At 41.9% G+C, this 23,393-nt stretch overlaps 1 protein-coding gene across 8 annotated transcripts in view; it reads right to left on the reverse strand.

Annotated features, from left to right (window-relative positions):
- Nucleotides 1-23,393, reverse strand: part of LOC106648578 (FH1/FH2 domain-containing protein 3) — a 54,011-nt gene that overhangs the window by 24,964 nt on the left and 5,654 nt on the right. For all 8 annotated transcript variants that reach the window (XR_002763516.1, XR_002763514.1, XR_002763515.1 and 5 more), the window contains exons 2-4: nt 13,532-13,590; nt 6,448-6,515; nt 1,067-1,172 (exon numbers count right to left, since the gene is read on the reverse strand). Coding sequence is in view for 4 of the 8 variants with exons in the window: in XM_023459933.1 (XP_023315701.1) it covers nt 1,067-1,172; nt 6,448-6,515; nt 13,532-13,590 (233 nt within the window). In the remaining 4 variants the exon portion in view is untranslated. The remainder of the gene's footprint in view (nt 1-1,066; nt 1,173-6,447; nt 6,516-13,531; nt 13,591-23,393) is intronic.

Consider the following 23,393-nt stretch of genomic DNA (forward strand, 5'->3'; position numbering starts at 1 on the left):
AAGGGGTTATTTTTCTTCTTTGTCTTCTTGCTGCCGTGATGCCGTACATAAATATATACGCGAGGGCTCGTCGTCGTCGATCGAGTCGTCCTCGGTCCCCGACAGTGCCAAAGGTCACACGCGCGATTATTACTAAATATTATTTTAATGGATAGTCCGTCACGCGATCGCGCAGCTCGCGAGAAAAGCAATTTTAGCGTATATACGTCCGAAAATTGGCTTAATAATATCGCGCGGCGGAGAAAGAGAGAGAGAGAGAGAGAGGAGTCGATGGAAATTGGAAGCGAAGGCGCCGGCCGCCGTCTCGCGCGTCCTTGAGTGCAGTACCTACATATACCCGCGTTCATTCACTCGCTCGCTCGCAGCTGCACATGCGAGAGACTTATCGCGCTAACCGCGAATATGTAAGCTACGGAAATTTTCTCTTTCTTTCTAGCGCGCATTTTGCCTGTGCACACGAGTTCGCGAGTTCGAAATTACGGGCGCGACTATACATAAATCGGTGAAAATCCTTCTAATATGCGCTAGTAGGCGCCTTTTTCCTTTAATCGTATCATTACTGTCGTATATACCCCGGGAGTATGCATACTACGATCATTTATGCGTCCGCAAAGTACGAATCATCAGCTAGAAAAAAAACAGACTCGGGCGAAGGAGTAATATAATTACTTTTCCGTGGATGCATAAAGCGAACAAAAGAACAAAAAAAAAGAACAAAAAAAACAAGAATCCGCAAAGGTCATCTCAGATGCGTATACGGCCGCGTGTATACAGTGCATAAGCTCCGAGATATTGCCGTCGAGTTAAGAAGTAGGCCGGTCAGGTTGTTAATACATATATATAGGAGAAGAAGGAGGGATCGGGGGCGCATCCTTCAGATATATCTACGAGGAAAATAAAATAGCCTCTATTGCCGGCTGGTCGTGTTTTGCATAGACGCGAGAAAGGAAGAGTGTGTATAATGCCTATGCATTGTGGGAGGCGCGTATAGCCTAGCTATCTCGTACATATATGCACGAATGTGTGCTTTTGTGTGTATATAACTACAAGCTAGATGTACACTCACCTCGAAGTATGTAATTTTGGTAATTTTGGTCGGCGTCGTTGCCAACCTTGATGAGACACGCCAGCCCGTCATTCTGCACGAACTCGTGAACTAGGTCCTTGTCCTCCTGCAATGAACAACGAGATAATGCAGATGCACTCGGTTATTATTGTTGTTCAAAAAAAAATTATACATGCACATCACTCGTATAAGCAAAAAAAGTCGCAATTTGTAAAATCCTGCTTTCTCCGCATTATTATACATAGACGCAAATCTGACTAGGAAAATGGGGATCTTTACTGCTACCGCTGGTGCTGATGCCACGCTGGGCTCGATTTAACCCTCCCCCGAGAGAGCGAGAGATTCCAAATACGCGAACGACTGGAAGAACTTTCAGCGCGGATATCTGACTATCTACTACTTTTCTTTCTTTTTTTTTACTTCATTTATCTGTCAGTATACTTGCGAAGAAAATAATCTTCTTAGTCATCTTGGTTCTTTTTTTTTTCTACCCCATCGCGCGCGCGGCTTTGTAGCTACATTGTGAATTTGCGATTTCAAACTCGCGCTGCAATCTCCGACGTTATATATCGACTAATCGCGTAAACCACTGGGCAGAAATTTCTCAATTTTCTCACACACAAGCAAAGGTACAAAAATCCCATCCATCGTAACTACTACTGCTGCTTCACAAAACTCGAGAAAAGCCGAGGGCGCGACTTTCTCATCGGGGCAGCAGCAGCAGCTCGAAATCCGCAGATCACCTTTCGATTAAATCTTTCTCTTCATTGCAAAAGGGGGAATTAGTTTCGGGCCGTAAAAGAGGATTAAGAGAGAGCGTCCAAGGACGATCACGGCCGTCGTTGTCGCGTCGATGGAAAAATATATATCGCGCGGTGAGTGCGAAAAAGGAGGAGACTTATACACTCCGCGCCTTGCTCTGGCACTAATCAATTATTTGACGACTGCCCGCGCGAGACTCGATGTTTTTTTACGCTCTCTCGTGGCCGAGACGCGCCGCCGTCGTTATACAGATAATAACACGCGCTCGCGCACGAGCCTGGTCTATATGTACAATAAATACCTGAGAGCCGCCCGCGTACGGAGTTTTATGTAACTCGAGAGCATAAAACAACGGCCTTGAACCAATTCCTCGCGTTCGGGTTGCAGCAGCAGTTCGCGCGATAAGAAAAGAGCAGCAGTAGTAGGCAATAGTCACGCACGTCGAGGAAAAAGTCAAAACTTCAGCCTGTAACTGTACCACGCTATATAACACGATAACGCGTCGCGCAGTTCGTGCGCGCGGAATCCAACAGCTCCATCGAATTATGTCTATACACTACTATATAAGGGTGGTGGTGGTGGTGGTGGCGCGTTTGGCACGAATCCTAACGATTTCTTTGTTCCTTCCCGCTGTAGGTAGTTCCGTTGTCTGCCGGAGCACTACGTGTATACCAATTTTTTTTTTCACCAAATCCCCTCGAGCTTTTCGCCACGGCTGGTTTATTCAATAAACGACTACTGCGCTGCGTGCTCGTAGAGAGCGCCAAGAGTTCAATTGATTGTTATGTACGCGTCGTAGTCGTCGTCGTCGTTGTTGGCTAGATCATGAAAAATGTCTCCCCACCACCGATGTTCGTTTCGTCCCAAAGCTATGTGGATTTTCTTTTGTAATGGAAGTCAATCAAGTTCGAGGCAGTCATTAATGGTTCAGGCTTTGACATGGCAAGCTGACGAGATTTTTCTAGTTTCGCGCATTTGTTCGCACTCTACAGTCGGGACGTATTTTTTACATGTTTGTATATTAAAAAATATATTAAAGAATCTTTGTTCATTCATGTAAACTATTGTTTTTAGTGTCCTCGAAATTGTCATGAAGTCATTTAAATGTTGAATATTCAAAGTATGTTATCAAAACTAAAGAAATGTTAATAATTGAAACGAAAACTCTTGAATTTTGTTAAAATAATGACTATACGGCAGTAGCCTATTTTCAAAGAATAGAATATAATTAATGCGTTGATGAAAATGACATAAATATGAAAAAATACATTCCGTAAAATAGGTCATATTTTAAGTTTAGGAACATCGATACTGAAGAGGGCTTAGCTCATTTCGTAAATAAAGTAAGCCTAATTAGGATTGATAGAATGAAAATTTGTGTAAACAAAAAGCGAATCGTGTGTTTTTTCATTTCTTTTACCTTCAGTGATGCACATAGCGGTATTAAAAATTAACATTGCTCGCCAAGTCATAATTAATGCTTTATATCGAACGAGGAATTTTTACAAAACTTGAAATAAGTAAAAATAATTTTAGTTTGGGTTTTAAAATCGTCACGCTAGCATACTACTTCAAACAAAAATGGATAAAATAACAGATCCTGATTTTGACCAAACTCTTGAAATGGCCATAAAAGTATGGTCAGATAATTTTCCTTGGAACCAAAGGGTTTTGAAGATTACTTTTCTATACCCTTTCCAAAACAAAACCGTTGGTTTACTTGGCAACCTAACCCTATGTTCATGTTTGCTTCTTGTAATAGTCACTACGGTACGTGTGTACAAGACTTTACTAATTGCATAATCACTAATAATTTTTATCTACATCTATAGATACTGAAACTCATCAAAGATATGAAAACTGGGATTGAATTTGGCACTCTGGTGGAAATGCTATTTCAGCTAGCAGCCTTTACAATAATGATCCTCTCATATTTGTTCATGATACTCTCTAAAGAAAATGTAAAGCCTTTTGATAAGTCTCAGTTATTTTAAAAAATATGATAATGTAAATTTTAATATTTCAAATCAAAATAAGATTTATAAAGGCACAATATTGATGTTTCGAATGTGGTCAGAGTATCAAGATCTTCAAGAAATGAAGATAGAATATGGCAGATTAGGATATCATTTATCTAATCTTCAAGCAGGTTAGCAAATTTAGTTACCAGTAAGGTGAATCATATTTATTTATTAAGACATTTTTTAGGATCAATACTTCTATTGCTGATGAGTTTTGGAACAGCTCCAGTAGCTATTCCACCTTTTTTAACTTGGGCACTTCCAGGCAATCGAACTTTTGAGAAAACCCTTCCTCTTCACACAGAATTTTTCGTGGATGAAGATAAATACTTTTATCACATTTTTGTAGCTCAACTTTTTTTAATATTCGTTTATGCTTTATTAATTGGTTCTCTGAACTATGCCCAATGTTCGGCTGTATTGTTTGTTATGAGTGAGATTCGGTGTCATCAGTAAGCGATATAAATAATGCAATATACGAAATAATTTTGATAAACACAGATAATTTATACTTCAGATACAAAATCGAAAAAATGAATGAAGAATACAATCACAAAATGGAGTTTAATGAAGAAATTGCCAACACATGGATGTGGGAAAAACTCAAAGATTTAATTAAATGGCATCAATTATGTATTGAGTAAGTTATAATAAATGATAAAATTATTATTCGTTCATTGTTTCAAAACTTTGCAAATTTTAGGTACTATAGTCTTGTACAAAAAAAATCATCCCCTGTGATGCTCGTTCTATTAAGCGGTTGTAGTCTTGTGGTAATCTTGACGGGTTCTACGGTATGTTTCGAGTCAAGTGACCAATATGAATTGTTCAACTATTCTAATATTTTTATGAATTTAGATGGTAATCCTAATGGAAACCGATTTGACAGGAGCAGCAAAAATGTCGTTCGCATTTTTCGTTACTTTGTGTGCTATTGTTTTTATTTGTATTCCTAGTCAATTTTTAAAAATCGCTAGTGAGGATTTCTACATTACATGGTACTTTTTAAAAAAAGTTAATTAATTTCTTTACACTTATTTTATACTACGTTATTGTTACAGCTGTGAAATTAGTGGTGAAATTTATTCCCCAAAAATAAGAAGGTTGTTGTTATTTATAATGATGAGAACGTTGCAGCCTTTCGCACTTACTGCTGGACCAACCTTCGAATTAAATTTAGAAACTTGTAGCACTGTAAGACTTTTGTCTCTTTAAATTATATAATGATTTTAATTTAAACGATTTCTTCCAGATAATAAAATCTTCTGTGTCATATGTAGCAACCTTCAGATCTGTTTATAATTCTCTATAACGTATTTTTCTCTGAATCATGCTTTGAGCAATAGAAATAGCATACCATGCAACAAGCGCTAAGAGCGGATGATTTACCTAGGAACCATTCGCACCCGAACTGTTGTATGACAATTTTTTTGACTCTATTTGTGTATTGTTAACTATCGGGCAATGCTCATATTAACTGTTCAATGACTTATGTATAAATTTTAAGATTTTTTAAGTGTTATTTACAACGGCGATGAAGATAATTCATTAATATATTAAAATTTGGAAAAAATCATCAAAGTTACATTTGTTAATATTGTCTGCCCATTAATCATGAAACAAGTCATAGTCAATATCAAAACTCTGCTTATGTTGCACTCAGATTTTCGGTACGAAATATCACTTTGCGTATGCAAAAATATCGCAAAAGAACGCACGAGATAACAATCGATAAGGAGCTCACAATTTTCTGAAAAGTGAAAATTCTGAGAGTGAATTATTGTAGTACGGCTGAAGACCTTTCCGATTCAACGGACAGAATTTTGTTAAAATTTTTTTTCACAAAGATCTCGTGGCTGACATGAAAACGACCATTTGTCTACCACTTTTTTTTTCAATTTTTTCCTTTTAAATAAATTTTTTTATACTTTGCCGGCTAGGTGCTACCGCCCCCTCTTGATATATAAACATGAAAAACTTTCGAAACAATTAGCCGTAAATAAAGTGCAACCTCGAAAAGCAAATCGGGCAAAGTATGACACAAACATAGTGACCATACGGTCGAGTCGTTTCTTCTCTCGATGTAAATATTTACTTAGCCACGCGGCTGCCATGCAAATTCACTGTAAATAGACTTTGAAAAAAAAACAGGAGATTTTTGGATGACGCGTATTCTAGCGTACCATTCTCGGAATAACGATTCCGTCACAGTATCTCCCAACTCGAGGTATTGGTGTAACAGAATAATTCTAGTATGATATAATAGTGCACACACAGGATGTATGCGCAAAGCTCGGTATACGTGATCGATCGATCGTGTACTACAACTAGTAGGGGGAGGGGGGCAATGAATTACCTCATATCGTAAAATATCATCCCGTTTATATAAAAATAGCATTATCTCACGTAATCGCCGGCCAGAGTATATTATGTAGCATCAGCAACAGCAGCGGGTATATCGACCCGCGAAAGGTCACTCGCGGTGGTGTATTATTATAATATAACGCGCGCGGCGCGTGCTGCACCTAGGCTATGTAGCCAGGATATAAATACACACACACACAATATATTATATACATTATTATTATTATACTGTACCTGAAAGATTTGCTTGAGGGAAAAGAGGGCCCTGCGCAGTTCGCGGCCTTCGCTGTTCAGCAATTTTTCTGTAACAGAAAAAAAAGAGAGAATAAGACGAGGATATACGGACACACGGGGTCAGATAGACTATACACATTGAAGAGGCGCGTCACGCGGTCATTTATTATATACATAATAGGTGGACACGTCCATGTATATAGTATAGATAGATATTGGAGGAATACTATAGGACGAGGCACTTGCAAGTATCTTATACGTAAGAGGATCGCGAGGTACAGGAGAGAGAGAAAAGGATGTTCGCAAGGTCTCTACTACTAAGACGAGGACGACGACGACGGAGCAATTTTTCCACGTCGAGTTAAGTTCGTATCGAGCTTTTTTTTGCGTCGTTGCAAGTACTACACATAGTACATCGGCTCGCGGCTGAGAGTATCGGCTTTTATAAATTTACCTCGATTTCTTCTTTCTCTCACATCGAGTCACATTTCCAATATATAAATATACCGACATTCAGAGAGAGAGAGAGAGAGAGAGAGAGAGAAAACAAAACTTTTGCTAATTAGCGCGCGCGCTCGCTCACGCCATATAAGAAAATCAAAGAGAATCGGTAGTAGTAGCGATGGTGGTGGTAGGCAGTTCGCGTATGTAGTGCTGCAGAGAGAGAGAGAGAGGAGAAAATAAATTCAAACGTCGTCACGCGCGCGCGGTGTCCTTTCATATCGTATCGTTGTACAGTCATATACGTATACGCGCGTAAGTATATGTGTACTAATGCCGCGCATGAACGTTCGATACGTACAGTACACATACACACGGACACATTGCCGCGAGAGGCATAGAGTCATATAGTAGCAATTAGCCACGCCGTTAATTGGTTGCAAAAAACTTGCCAGTCTTCTCTTCAAATACGCACACACACACGCATATATACACGGTCACGACGGTAGGAACGCGCGCAGTAGCAGCAGCAGCGACAAACTGCACACACACGCATATAAAAAAAGCTCGCGCGCGCACGATATAATTGAGGTATATATAAGCTGCCACCGCCGCGGAGCAGCATGTGTGTATATAAGAGAGAACTAGCTCTCCGCGCGCTGAGATTTTAATCAAGCGCGGACGAGTGAAAAATCGAATGCAGACCCGATTGTGTTCTGCTGCAGCGTGTGCATATTTTTGTACTCTAATGCCAGGAGCTTTTGATCGTCGAAGCGCGCCGCACGCGTATAGTGACACCTTTTTTCATTGGAACGCGCGAGGCGGGAGAAGGTATATACATTTTTACGCAGCTCATGAACGCCATTCCCATTTATTATATAATTGAAATGAAAAAAAAAATACAGAATAATAATATTCATATAATGACAGCCTACGCAAACGGAGGACAGGTCATATTATTATAAAATAATGACGAAGCTTCTTCGAACTTGCGGGCGGTCTGCTGCGTCGCGTCGCGTCGCGAGCGTGATTATTCACGCGCGGCGCGCATGTGCCATAGTGGTAGTATACGCGTATAAATAATAATAAACGCGGGCGCGCGCGAGGCAATGAAAACACCGGAAATGCAGAACAATCACGCGATCTTTATCTTAAGGCTTCTTTGGGTAGCAGTGGTAGTAGTGGAATATTAGCTACTCGACTTTGACTCTCTTTTTCTCTCGGTCCCTGTCGCGCGCGGCTGTACGTGTAATTATTTTACGTGTATTATATTATAAGTACCTACTGCTGTGCCGCGGTGGTGGCGGTGGATCAGCTAGTTTCGTTTTTAAAAACGCGACGAGACTAGATTAGTAGTGTAATAACGAGCGCTAAGATTTTTATATCGATATCGTATGGATCTCAATGTTGCCGCTGTGATGGCAGAAGCATTTAAGTTTGCTAAATAACTCGACGTCTATTTGCCGCAGATGAAATGAACCTTCAATTTAATGAAGATTTAAAGTGAAATCGGACGTCTAAAATTAGAGTAATCTGAATTTTATTCAAAGTACTTTTATACTTTTTCTTCCTCAAGTTGCAATCATGTCTGATCATTTGTATGGGAAAATGAACAAAAAAAGCTTAAGTCCGTATTCAAATTCAAACATTTTGGTTGGTTTCACTATTATAAATTATTTTTTGCGTCAATGGCTTAAAATATTCATAAAAATTCAATCAAAATTAAAGTCAGTCTTCACCGCTAGATGGCGAGTACCTTTTCGCGTAAATCTGCAAGTAGCGAAGTGCAAATAATTGTATAAGTCAAAACACCCCGGTTTTCACGCATTATAGTTCACGAACATCATTTTGCAACGACCTTCACTTTCTGATCTATAATAAAATATGAGAAAATACACACGCACGCGCGTGATGCAAATATCTTATTTTGCGTATAAAAATGAAAATAATAAAAGAAGCACGAAAAGAAATAAGCAGCAGTCTCAGCGTGATACACCTGTCGAAATTAACTGGACCCGCGCGCGTTTACGAGCCAAACGAAAGACTCGAAGCGAACAAAACAAAAAAAAAGCACACGTAAAAATCGCAAGTCGCACGCGCGGACTGCGAAAAGGCAGAAGCAAAATGTAACGGTCGATAATTAGGGGGAGGAAGAGAGGTAAGGTAAGGTAGGTGGGGGCCCCCGTGGCAATCTCTTCTCTGCGGCCAATTTTCATGAGTTGTCTTTTTTGAGTAGCGGTTTACTCTCTTTTTCTCTCTTCTCTCTCTGTTCATTCTGGTATATCTTCTCTCTCTCGTGCTCGCTTCGTTCGCTGAGAGAGCAATAAGATTCGCACCCACGCACGCGCGCGAGCGAGCTGACCAAGGCAATAACTACTCGTAAAAACCTTCTCTCTCTCTCTCTGCCGCTTATGGTGGCTATCGTAATTTTTGTGCGCCGTGTTATTGCTTCTTCATCTTCTTCTTCTTCATCTTCTTCTTTCCTCCTTTTTATTGTCGAGAGAGAGAGAGAGAGAGAGAGAGAAATTCGCAAATGCTCACGATGATTACCTTCTCTCTGGCAGGTGTTTATAAGCCGTATATTATGTTCGGCGCGCTCTGCGACGAATCTAATCGCGGGCGGCACTCAATTACGCATTATACAGTACGACGCGCGATAATAATCGATGAGCTGCAATTCCATCGCGGGAATGAGTAATTTTGCACCCGAAATATTGGCTTTTCTTTCACATACGCACTGATTATCGCGCAGTTTCGAGTCCATCGGATCGCGCGATTTGCGGAAGAAATGAAACGGGGCGCGAGATCGTTAGGAAATGAAAATTTCGAAAGCACGACAACAACAGACAACAACAACGAGAATCGACGTCATATCGTATTTTCTTGCGAAGCGTTTAGTCGGTCCAAAAGCGAAATTGAAAAAAAAGAAAAGGCGAACCGGATGTGTCGGATATACACTCGTCTCTCTCTCTTTCATACTTGCGAGTCATACACCTCCTCCAACAATGACAAATGAGACGTTGAAACTAGCCCGCGCGACGCGATACGATATATACGTAAATGTGTGTGTGTGTACTGCTGTTATGCTCATATACATATTAGACTCGCACGAGCGGCGGCTAGCTGTCGTACAGTTCGACGAGGAAGAAGTTATTGATGCGTGTATAATACACAAAGCGATTTATCATATTATATGTGCTGCGTGTGTACAACGGGGCAAAAGTCGAGCTGGCGCCTACGTGAATTAGGAAAGCGATTTGAATTTTTTTTTCTTGCACCAACTCCTTCTCTTCTCTCTCTTTTCCATTTCACTGCCGAGAGAGATGTAAATCACGCGCGCGAGTCGAGAGTGCGAGAGAGATGCGCTTGAAAAATCTATCGCGCGAATTTAAGTTTTACGCGATTGTCAAAAGCTCGCGTACGCTCGGGCCTTTTTGACAGCCGAGATGAATGATGGAGCGGCGCGCAAACATTGCAACGCGTTGTTCTTGCAGTTCCAGCAGCTCTCGGAGGCTTTGCTTCCTCGCTGATAACTGTCAAGTTTACATGCGGCACGCACACACTTGCATCCGCACGCGTAACATGTAATACAATAGCCAAGGAGTTATGCAGCATTGCCCTTCAGGGGCTTATAAGTATAATACCATGCATCGTGTATACGAACAATCGAGATTTTCATTGATTCTCTTATACGTTTCAATCACGAGTCAAAAAAAGAAATGCCTATCCGTAATATAAACTCAGGCTCGAGTTTTCCATGGGCGAGCATCAACGTCCGAAATGCGCTACATCGACATCAACGTCAAAAGAGAAGGAGAGAGAGCCGAGATGTTAAGTAAGGCTGACTCGACTCGAGAGCTTGATACGAAAATCGTATATATGTAGTGGTACTATTCAACCGCAGACGCGATAAAACAGCACAGAGAGGGAGAAGAGCCCGCAAGTTCGTCTAGCGAGCTGTAGACGTCATAATCGGCCGCGACAATTTTGCACGTATAATAATTCGCGTACACACGTATATCCTGTGGCTTGAATACGCGGCCTGTGTACCGATCGTGTTCTCCTCTCTCTACGCTCTTATATACGCATGTGCACGAAATTTCGAGTCAATTAGCACGTGTCTGCGGTCGTATCATATACATACGCGCGGCAGGCCGAAATATCCTCGCTTAGCCGCGCGCATCATATAAAAGCCACCATGCCTACATACACGTACGTATACGTAACTGCTTTTTCACTTCCTCGATGACGACGCCGTCGGTGTTAAATTCAAACGTTTACGCTTTGGAGTATACGCAGAGAGTTTGATATAGGTATATATCATGTTCAATTGAATGAAAGCGACGCGTGGATATCATATAAGTGTGTGCGAGTGTATATATAACAACGCACTCGAATCGTATTGTAGTATCGCTATAATAGTATTTACTTTTATAATAGTAGTGTATAGCACTTTGCCAGCTCGAGTTCGTAATATAGAAGAGCCAATACAGGCAATTGGAAAGAAAATTCAATGATACGTGTATAGCCACTCTGGAATTATTGATACGTTTTATGTACGCGAATGCGCGAAATTTTTAAGCGCGCCGCAGACTCTTTTTCTTGCGACTCTGTAAATAAGCACGCTCGAGTTTTATATAGGAAAAAAAGCTCGCGCAGAAGCCGAGGCAGAACATACGATCGTATGCGCGCATGCCTCGGCTTTTTGATAAGGATTGTTTTTCCGAATGTACCTCGTGCGACGCGGATGTTTTTTGCAAATCTTTGATCGAAAAATCGAATCATTGTATTGCGCGAATCACGCGTACGTTTATGCAGTTCGTGTATTTCATCTGCGATACGAAAGATATTTTTCTTAAATTTTGCCGCTTTTATCTTTTTTAACTTTTATAGGAGAAATGTTTCATATCTAATGGCTAATTTTTGGCCAACCAAAAAGTTTTTTGGGTATTTAGAGGCTATTCGAATCGGAAGTACAGAAATCGATGGGGTTCAAAACCTGGATAAAAACCTTGTTTGACTTATAGCATTATTTTGACTTTGTCACTTGCAGATTTACAGACACAAAGGTACTTGCCATCTAGTGGTGGAAACTGAAAGTGGTATTATCGTATTTGAAGTGGTTAAGAACTGGACTTAATTTTTGGAAACAATTAAATTGTTATTTAAAATACACTCAATGACTGTAAAAAAATGTTAATAGAAGAATCGCCAAAAACAATTCAAACAATATTAATGCATTTTAAAGCTTTTTTTAGGGTCATTATATTTTATCATGAGACCGTTATCGATGTCGAGCATTTCTTTACCAGGTTTACGTTATAAATAAAAACATGTACCGTGCACAAAAATCTCACGTAACATGGAGTCGGATACACTTTTCGAAGAAGCAAATGCACGGGCAAATATTTGACTTTCGTATGCGTACGTATATTTTTGACGGAAATAACACCCGCTTGATTTTTTTTTCGACTGGACCACACTATTAAACAAACTTGTATATCCTCACTTGTGTATCGTCTGAATTCCGGATCGACGGCGATTTTAACATCTTTTCTCTTTTTATACTATTTTTTTTTTGTTTCATCCCAATTTCTATCACCGAAAAAAGTCTCCGAGTATCCGGGAGGAAGGTACATATACTCGCGTGCGATAGTTAATCCAGCGATCGAAATATATATTTTTCGCGTCCGCAGACGAAGAGGCTGTAAATTTAGTTAGACGCGGGGTACATTGCGCGAGCGGACGAAATTGCCGGAAACGGCTGATAAAAGCTCTCTCACCTCGTATAACGCACACTAACACACACACACACATCTACAAAAAGTCCAAAGGTGCCAGCAGCAGCGAGGCGCCATTTTTTTATCTAGCCTCATAATACGCGGGTGCTATATATGTACGCGGGTTAGCGGTAGTTTTTTACCCGGTAATTTATACGGCCATAGAGAGCTCCGTATCGGAGGATGAATTTTTTACCTTATTATTATATATTTACGCGACTCAAATGCGCACATGTGCTCGCGCACTCGCACGTGATGCAGTTTAAGGTGCGATATATATATATACAACCGCGTATATATCACGAGTCATTTGGCCTTGTTTAGCCAAACAAAAGGTGGGTATATAGAAAACAAATGCCTAATATATAGGTGCGCGCCGGCGTAGTATAAACACACACGCGCGAGTGCGTGAAACAAAGTGTAAACACGAAATCTAGATTTATGCTCTCACATACATAGACGATAGACAGTAGTAGTAGTAGTGTGTACGCGTATATATGATATTGTATAATGCATACATAGCGTGTGTACGGGGGCCAGTAGGGTAAAAATTTTCATCCAATTACGCACTATATGCACTTGTGACCCGTTTCTCGCTGCTACTGCTGCTCGCGCCTTCTTGATCCTTTTCCCATCCTCGCGCATTTGCACACACATAAACACATACATATTAAAGATCACGCGCCCCGATAAGCGCGCGAAAAAGCTCGTGTCGTCGTCGTCGTCGTAGTCGTAGCAGTGCGCTAAAAAAATGTAATCGCAAAAGTGGGCTGCTGCTGCCACCGTCGCGGGTATAAATGGAGTACGAGGGAGGGGGAGGGGAGCGAAATCCAATTCCGCCGCTGCTCCATAAGTGTACTCACCTATGATAGTGTGAACGCGCACACATAGCTGAGTCCTGAGAACGATCGAGTTCTTTCGGCTGAAACAAACAAACAAACAAAGACATTAATTATTGAGTGTATCATTTTTTTTCTTCATTTTCTTTCTTTTTTTTCAACGATAAACGATCGTATTTGTGCATATATGCCTCGTAGCATACGATATATGGGAGCAAAGTGTCACGAGTCAAGCTCGGTATATATAATGGCATCATTACAATGGGGGCTCCGCGTTGGGTTTTTCTGCTCCTTATTCGAAATATATATTACGAGGACACGCGCGCGCGAAAAGCCCCTAAGTATGTTGGTTTATATATAATACGCGCATATGGTTTCGTGAAATGTGGTCGTCATCATCATCATCGTCCTCCTCCTCCTCTTCCTCGCAGCGTTAATAATAACAATAATAATGACGATATCGCGGGGCCGAGATCACGATCGTGCGTGGGCACAACAACAACAACAACAACAACACACATATACACAACAAGACATTATATTAATGTTGCTCAATTTCTGCTGCTGCAGCGGCTAAGCTCAGCTACGCCGAGAGAGAGAAGAGGCCGTTTGCGGTTCGGTCTACTTTATCAGAGGCTGCTGCACCGCGAGAACTGTTGCGAATGGATTATACGATCTTGTATAACGAGGAGGCAGGAGAGTTTCGTATGACAAATTAACACATTTTTATCGGCTGCTGCTGCTTTTTTGGGGTATTATATACACATTCTTGTTCCTTTTTTTCTTCAAGGAATATAATATAATGTTAAGCGCGGAGAATTCGGTAACGGGACGAGAAGAAATTCCGTACGATTCGATAAAAAATTTGTATAAAAATCGAATTAATTGCCGAGAGAGCAGCTCGTTGTGTGTACATTATATAGTTAATGCGAGAAATCGGTTATCCGCCAGGACGCGAGCTCGTTTCTCGCGCGGAGGATCCGATATGCGGAGGTGCATCCAAATACGTATACGAAGGAAAAAAAAAGAAAAAATTCACAAATGCCATTCACTCGCGAGATGCATATGTACCTGAGCTTACACTCGTAATGTTGCAGATTCATTTGCAGTGTCCTTAGTAGTATTGGCATATAACGATATAGTTGTATTAATTCGCTCACGCGTCTCCGTTTCAATTAGAGCCACACACACACATACATACACTACGGCATTCGGTAGTGGTGTACATGCAGAATATTGCCGATCAATCGAGGCACATTACACGTCGAGTCTCAATTAAGTAATCAACCGCGACACGAGCGTACGTGTATGTGTGTGCACGTTGTAAATATACAGGCATGTACGATCATATACAGGGACGCATCCGGGGGTGGCGGTGATGGGAGGAGAGAGGGAAGGTTCGAGGCTCGAATTAGCGCCGCACGATTAGTTTGCCATATTGTAATTAATTAGCCCGGAACCGAACGTGCGTATGTAGATATATGCACATATAGCAGACAACAGACGACAGACTCCGACTCGAACGACGACGAGGAGAGGACGTAGTGGTGACGTTACGGAGCCTGTGTATGTGTATGTGCATGTGTGCATGTGCGAGCGTAGGTACCGGTCACTAGGGCAACGGGATCTATATAATACAACGTTTTAAACTCGCTAAACTATTGCCCCGCGCAGTCGCTCCTATATGTGTTGTTGCTGCTGCCTCTGCGCATCGCCCATAAATATGTAGGAGCACACGATGCCGCGGGGGGAACCTCTCCTCGGTATAACACACACACACACACACACAGATACGAGTGCAGCCGAGTGTCTGTGCCGCGCGCAGAACTATGCACTATGCACATGCAGCATATATTATTCGCTCGGGCACATGCACACGCGTGAGAAAGCGATTCGCGCCCGAGACGCCGTAGTCGCGCGCGCGGCTATATATAGGTATAACAATACTTATGAACGTCGAGGTGCTGCTGCTGCCGCGGCAATGTAACGTGGCTTTGTGTATGGAACTTTGATATTTCGTTGTGTGTCCTATACGAGACATATACGCTGCTGCTATACTGCTGTTGAGAGGGAGTGATGGGCATGCCTAGTATCCTATAAGTCACCCATTACATTTGTATTTGTTTTCTTTGTTTCTTTTTTCATTTCGTATATTTGCCAAGACTTTTTGGGTGTTGCGAGATGAATATATTTTTTTGGGAGCACGAATTGCAACGCGCGAGTTTACCCACGAATGATATTGTCTTTGGTAACATAGACCCATATACGCAAGACTCTTGAGAGAGAACGAGACAGTAGATCGTTTCAACGCTGATTAGAGATAAGCGCTAATATTCGTATACGTATACGCAACGATCACCGAGGATTTGGCGTTTTATCGAGCACTGCAAAATATCTATGAAACTCGCGGCTCATTGCTTATAAACGTTATAGACACGCGCTCGGCTATTGCCAATATTTCTCGCCTGCGTACAAAGCCACGCGAATCGTGTGAAATATCGTATATATATACGTACGGGGACAAAGTATCGCTCTTGGGCATCGTCGTCGTCGTCGTATTAGATATAATCGACGAGTATACAATAATACGCGCGACGAAAAATATCAAACTTTGCAATTGCGCCGCTTACCAGTCTGAAAATGCGGTGGAAAATATTCTGTATGTATACAAGCGCGAGTCGCGCTCACGACGTCATTGTACGCGAGTGAGGGACCCCCTCCCCGCCGTCCGACAGCTAATCTCTGCGTCCATGTGTGTGTATAGGTATATATTTGTTCGAAGGCGCTCAGCCGCGAGATGCATTATACACATGATAAAATATGCAAGTCGAGCGCGGCGAGCTTGACTCTCTCGCGATTGCCCTCCTGCGCTCGACAAATTGGGTCGCGGACTATAACTCGGAGGCTGCATATATATAAGTGCGCGCGAAGGAAAAGTAATGCTCTCGCGAATATATTTTGTGTTGTGTGTATATACACCAACGAAATAAACCCCATACACACACATAAGTACGATAGAATAAATATTCGCGCCGATCGAGTGTACACACACGCAGCAGCACACAAAGCGATTAATCGATCGCATTTCTGCTGCTGCTGCTGCTGCTGCTACTGCACTTTACCGCCAACGTCGCATTCGCTTGAATATTTTTTCCTTTCCTTCGCATTGGAGAGCTCCGTTAAAGTCCATTTCCTCTCGGCGCAGCTCGTGTGTATAAGTAGCTGCACGTATATATTAGGAGCTGCATGTATACTGCTGCAGTTTGCACCTTATAGGCCACGAGGCGCTGTATAAGTGTGCGCGATCAGCAGAGTCTGTACTGTATATATATCTGTTTGTATGTGTGTGTGTATGAGAACCTTCCCACGAGTAAAACGCGTATAGTAGTACCTATACACGAACACTCGTTCGTGAGCTTATAACGCAGAAGAGACGCTGTATATGTATACGATATAGTCGGACCGAGGACAATAGGACTTTTGGACCGTGTGCATGTGTGTGTATCAACGACAACGACGACGAGCCCCACAACAGCAACGAAAAAAAAGTGATGACGATGATGATGCAGCTTGCGACTTACCTATACATATGTATAATACTGCACTCTCGACCGAGCGAATATGTGCAGCGATATACGTGTGAATGCACAGCGAGTACACACACACGTGACTTGGACACAAACGCGACGTACCTATACATATATACATAGCTTTCACGAGGATGCACAATATTACTTTTGCCCACTCTGTATGGATAAATTGAAATTTATTAGTAATAGACCGGGAGTAGAAATTTCAATTGCTGCCGCTCCAAAATATAATGGGGCACGTTCGCGAGCGAGCATACACAGCAGCAAGCGAGAGTGAATTTGTAAAAAAAGAAAAGGAAGCGCCGCTGCCGCGCTTGTGTGGAAGCGGAATATATAAAAGAGAGAGAGAGAAAAAAAACGCGAGGAGTCAAGCCGCGAGTAAGAGAGAGAGACAGCATGTTAATAATGTTTCCGCTCGTAAATGAGAGAACGAGAGAGAGAGAGAGAGAGAATAAAATAGAGAAAGAGAGAGAGAGAGAGAGAATAAAATAGAGAAAGAGAGAGAGAGAGAAGGAAGGAAATTTGCGTTGGAATTTTTCGCGTGTAGGTATAATATTGTGATGATATGAAGCCGCCGCCAACGAGGTGGGTCTGTGTCTGCCCTGCACCGCGCGATGCAAGTTGTATCCGATGCGAGTATGTGTGTATAAAAAGGCTCGACGAGGTATGTATGGATAAAGATGGATTGTTCTCCTGTATTATGAGCGCACAGCTACGAATGAATCTCATTTGCGAAAGGGTCAATAATATTCAATTTTAATACGAACGATGAGCTTGCATATCAAAATTTCATATTTTTCGATGTGTAAATCATTGATTTGGCGTCAAGAATAAATAAATATACACATATTTTGGCAGGAGTTTGAATTGACTGAGAAGTGGCCACAACTTTTTCACGCGCAAGAGCGATACTTTTGACAAGTAGTGCGAATCCTTGTTTTCCTATGTACACACACAAACATGAGCTATATGCTGTAGTTGCAGAGAGTGACGTGTTGATATTTTGTACGTTTTATGTGCTGCCTCGAAACCGAATAGACGACCACTCGAGAGCGCGCAGACAGATAACAAATGTCTCGGATTATCGTTCGTCGTCTATTTTTTTATTTTTTATTCCTGTACATAAATTCACAAACTCGTCGCCTGGAAGAAAAAAAAACTAATCGATACGCCATTAGCTAGACACCTGCTACATAGCTGCTGCTATATATAACTGCTACCGTAAGAAATTCTTCAGCCGCATTTTCAATCAGCATGAAATAGCATCGAGCAGCAGCGGCAGCAACCGAGACCATTATATAGCTGCTGTGCGTGCAGATCGGTTCTCTAATTCAAGCAAAAAAAAGATCTCTAATATCACACCGTAAGTGGCCAGCGCCGCGGCCGCCGTGGCCGAGCTGTATATAAACTATACTACTACAAGACACGACGACGAGGCAACGGATTTGGCTTGACCATGCAGTGTGCCTCGACGCACACGTATAAAGCAGAAGCAACGTTGTGCGTGTGTGTGTATTATAAGTGTGGCTCAAGTCGTGCTGCAGCGCAGCGAGAGAGAAAAAAAAAAGCTGCGCCACGGGCGGCCAAGTTCAATACTCGCACATATACACAGACGTGCGTTTAGAGTAGGATAACAGCACACGAACGCATCACAAAAGTGTGTGTGTGTTTACCACATTGCAGCAGAAGTAACAGAGTTAGTGTGTATATGCGGTGTGCACCCCATACAGTACATACGGTATATATAAAAGCTTATTTCTTTCTCCTCTCGTGCACGAGAGATGCACAGCAGCGGCCGCAGACATCGGCTGCAGAGCTCGCGAGAGAGGAGAGAGACGATAACGACTCTCGAGCGGCAATGTGATGTTACACATACATATACAGAATGAGAGAGACGCACACCTCGCGAGCAACAGCAGCGATTGTTTTTTGCTTAGGTACCATATTATATATATACCTATACGCACACGTGGCACATTCCTTCCGGTTTTCTCAATTGCCAGAAGTCCACTGCGCTGCAGCTCTCGATCTCTTATATCTATAGATATATTATTATTATACGATCCGCGCCGCGCGCATATAGTGATAAATGTGCTGTTGCTGCTGCCTGCCTGGACTGCTACACATATACACAGGACGACGAGGACGACGACGACGACGACGACGACGAGGAACGAAGCAGAGGAGCAATTCGTACGTGTATGCTGTTCGTACCTCTTCTTCGAGCTTTTTTTTCTCAAGCCACCGCCGCCGCCGCCGTTGTATCATCTCTCCGCGCTCGAGCCGCGGTAAATGTTTGCTGCCGCCGCGACTGTGACTTAATGCTTGTATGTGGGATAATTGTTCTTTAGCGTAGTATATATATTATATATGTCTCTCTCTCTCTCGACGGTTTGACAACAAAAAAAACAGAAGAAGAAGAAGAAGAAGAAGGAGCTGCTTGATGAATCAAACGGAATATTACCGAGAATTAGACACATAAATTCTCGATGCCCGTTTTTACCGTATATAACTACACACAGACTGCACTCACACGCGCGAGGTTTAAAATCTGCCTGCTGTACTGCTGCAGTTTCGTGAATTATTCAATAACGGCGAGAGACAGAACAATATGAAGCGATACTTTTTAATTCTTATTTTCTAAGCTCGCACACACGACTACGACGAGCTTATAGGCTCTTTTTCGCGTATTCTCTATGTTTGCTCCTGGAGTGTCTCTGTACAGGTAAGTATATAATATATATGAATTATGCGCCGCACAGTGTGTGTGATATGTGTGACACAATAGCCCAGAGAGAAAGACAGAGCTGCACAGCTGCTACGTCGTCACTTTTCGAGCGACAGCTACACGACGCGTTATATACCTATATACAGGCACACATATGATAGGCAGGAGTACGTAAGAGCTTGAACAAAAAAAAGAGGGAGAGAGAGGGACATTTATTGTTGTTTCTTGCTGAGCTCAGCACAGACGCACACGATAGTGCAACACTACAGTCGGTATTATATCGTCGCCCCAGCGCAGGAAGGTATCTATTTCCAAGCTGTAGCAAGAAGGATACTTACTCGCGCGCAGAGGCAAAAAGGTATCTATCTCGAGCGCAGCGACAAAAAGGTATCTAATTCAAGCGTAGAAGCAAAAAAGTAGCTAATTCAAACGAAGTGGCAAGAAAGTTTTGACGCGCTGAATTTAAGTTGGCAACGGAGTCGTAAATGATAAAATTTTGTTTCGTATTAGAGCAAAAAAGAGGAAAAACATTTGAGCTAGTGTAATGATTTTCATCCATTTGTAATGCGAGCAAACAAATCAATCTCACCGTGATTTCGACTCAATTTGCCACTTATGGAGAACTTTGTATGTTATGAAAGGAAAGTAGAAGTTATCGGATTTACATAACTTTGAATTAAATGTTGAATGTTGAATTTTGAAACAAAATTTTATCATGTACGGCTCCGTTGCCAACCTAAATTCAGCGTGTCAAAACTTTCTTGCCACTTCGTTTGAATTAGCTACTTTTTTGCTTCTACGCTTGAATTAGATACCTTTTTGCCGCTGCGCTCGAGTTAGATACCTTTTTGCCTCTGCGCGTGAGTAAGTATCCTTCTTGCTACAGCTTGGAAATAGATACCTTCCTGCGCTGGGGCGACGATATATTACAGTCTTAATTGGTCGCTATATATACGCGCATGAATTACGTCTTCTTTTAACGTCGAGGATAATAGTAATAATGATAATGAGAGCCGACGACAGAGAATCGACGCCAATCATACGATTGTGATTCGTGTATAATGTAGTTCGCACGTGCGTGAAAACACTGCAGATAATGTATAGAAATCGAGTACGAGGGTGAAATTCAGGCAGATATCCTTAAACGCACGAAAACCATATGTATAACGATCTTTAATCGCGTCGAGGAGTTCAATTACCGTCACTCGATGCGAGATGAGCTTTTGTCGTGCGCGTGAATATGTCAGCGGCAGCAGGCGAGATACACATTATATACACCGAATAATGCGATATCTCTCGCGCGTTTTACCGTAAGTCGTCGCGCACACACGCGTTTTCGGACGCGTTAAACGCGTCATCGTCGTTTTTTTAGCTTTCGTGGATCGTTATAATACTCCTCTTTCCGCGCGCTCGAATTCGTTTGATTGGCACTTTGGACAAGAGATGCTGCTGCTGCTGAGAATATGAGAATGCACGTCGACGCGAAACGAGCGACGATCATCGAGCAGTACGCAGTGCATAAAGTAAGAAAAGAAGATGAGCACGAGATAAAGGCACGCGCAAGCCCCGGCGATCGAGTATCAATTAATATAATATCGTATGAAAAAAAAGTGCGCGGCTGAGATGCGCTCGAAAAAAAAAAAAAACAAAAAAATATATATTAAATCTCCGCCGCGTGTAACACTTTTTATGCGCGACAACGAAAGTACACATGCACACTTTAAAACAGAAGAAGCAGCAGCCACGCTGACCTCGAAAAAGTTTTAACACTTGTATGCGCGCTGTAAGACGACGATGATGCGCCGTATTATGCGCGTTATAGTCTACATTAAAATCGTTTAAAGGTTTATTAATTACACTTCGTTTCTCTCGGGCGAAAAATATATATCGAATTTAACGAGCTTAACGCTCGTGTGTGCCCCATGTCCAAAGCTCCGCGCACATTTAATTATATTTATACATTCGGGCATTCCATTGCAGCGTCGGTTAACGTACGAAAGTGTTAACAATATCCCAGAAGCGACGTGCGCTGCTGCTGCTGCTGGCGGTGTTTGGTGCATCTTATATATATTATTAAAAGAGAAGCTCGAAACATATTTACGTCATCGTGCGGTAGAGAGAGAAGAAGACGAGGAAGAAAAAAGGCCTTTAAACAGCTCGTTGTCGAAATACTTATACACGATGTGTATATGCTATTAAAGGGCCTCGCGCGCGCGCGAACAAAGCGGCGTGAAATGTGTCAGGAGGAGGTAACGAACGAAAGGAGAAAAATTGAAAGAGTCACTATATATACTATGGAGCGTAGTGGCAGTGAAAGTAATCGAGAGAAAGAGCGGAATAAAAGAGAGAGAGAGAGAAAGGACGTATGCAAAGGGGGAGAAAAAAAATGATTTATCGGCCGTGTGTACTATAGCCTGAGCACAACTGCCCCCGCGCGACGAAACTATATCATATATAACAATCGGTTTAAAAACCATATACATAAATACACCGGCCGTCGATGTGTACCATCTTAATTTGGCGGCACGGCCGCGAGGCCATGCTCGATAAGATAATAAACGCAGATGCGTCTTCACCTCGCGAATTTTTGAGGCATTAATCTTGGGGTCAGGGAGACGCGCGCGCCTGGGCCATAAAATTTGATTGATTCGATCGGTATCTGTCATCATCGTTCATGCTCGAGCTGTGTAGGCTGTGTGTGGGGCCTCTCTCGTGAAAAAAAAAAAAAAAATAACAACTTTCACGTAAAAATGTCTCGACGGATCGCGGCTAATTCACTTCGACGCGGCTCTATGTTGCCTGCGCGGATTCGGATTTATTTTTCGCGAACGACGAAGACGATGATGAGTTAATGAGTCCGTAGAGGATAATATATACATTAACGAAGTACGTCCATTTTCCAGGTACCAAAAATTAATTCTTCTTCTCTGATTTCAAATTTACACTCGACTAGAAATTGCACAATTGTTTCAAGACACTTTAACGTGAAATCTTCATTGAAAATTAATCGATCGGTTCTGATTTTATTTCATTTAATGACAACTGCACAAAAAATATTCAGAAATGCAATCAATATTGATATTAATGTAAAAATGAACGGGCAACACTTTGGTTGAAATTGTTCCAAAAAATTCATAAGAATTTAAACATAATAGAAGCTGTCCTTCACTGCTAGATGGCGAGTATACATTTATCTGTAAATCTGCAAGTGGCAAAGTGAAAACAATTATATATAACTCACGTAGAATAGCTGAGTTATGGTTATAATTTCGAATAAAATTTTTATTTTAAAAGTTTAGTTAAATATTAATATAAACACATGTTCCGTGTATAATGCACACGAACACGAAAGAAAGTGAAAAAGGTACATTTTGACGACGTTACGATTCGTATATAATACTCATCGTCGTCGTCGAGCATATTATAAAGGTAAAAATTTTGCGCGCATTTTTCATCGTCGCCGTCGTAGCTGCGGATTCGCGCTTTTATCGCGATCTTTGCGCGCGCGCGAGCCTGTATGTGTGTATAGGCTTATAATAATTCGCCTTCTTTTTAGCTTCGCGGCGGC

Source organism: Trichogramma pretiosum, unplaced genomic scaffold (genome assembly GCF_000599845.2).
Source record: "Trichogramma pretiosum strain Unisexual culture from Peru unplaced genomic scaffold, Tpre_2.0 scaffold10, whole genome shotgun sequence".
Classification (NCBI taxonomy): domain Eukaryota; kingdom Metazoa; phylum Arthropoda; class Insecta; order Hymenoptera; family Trichogrammatidae; genus Trichogramma; species Trichogramma pretiosum.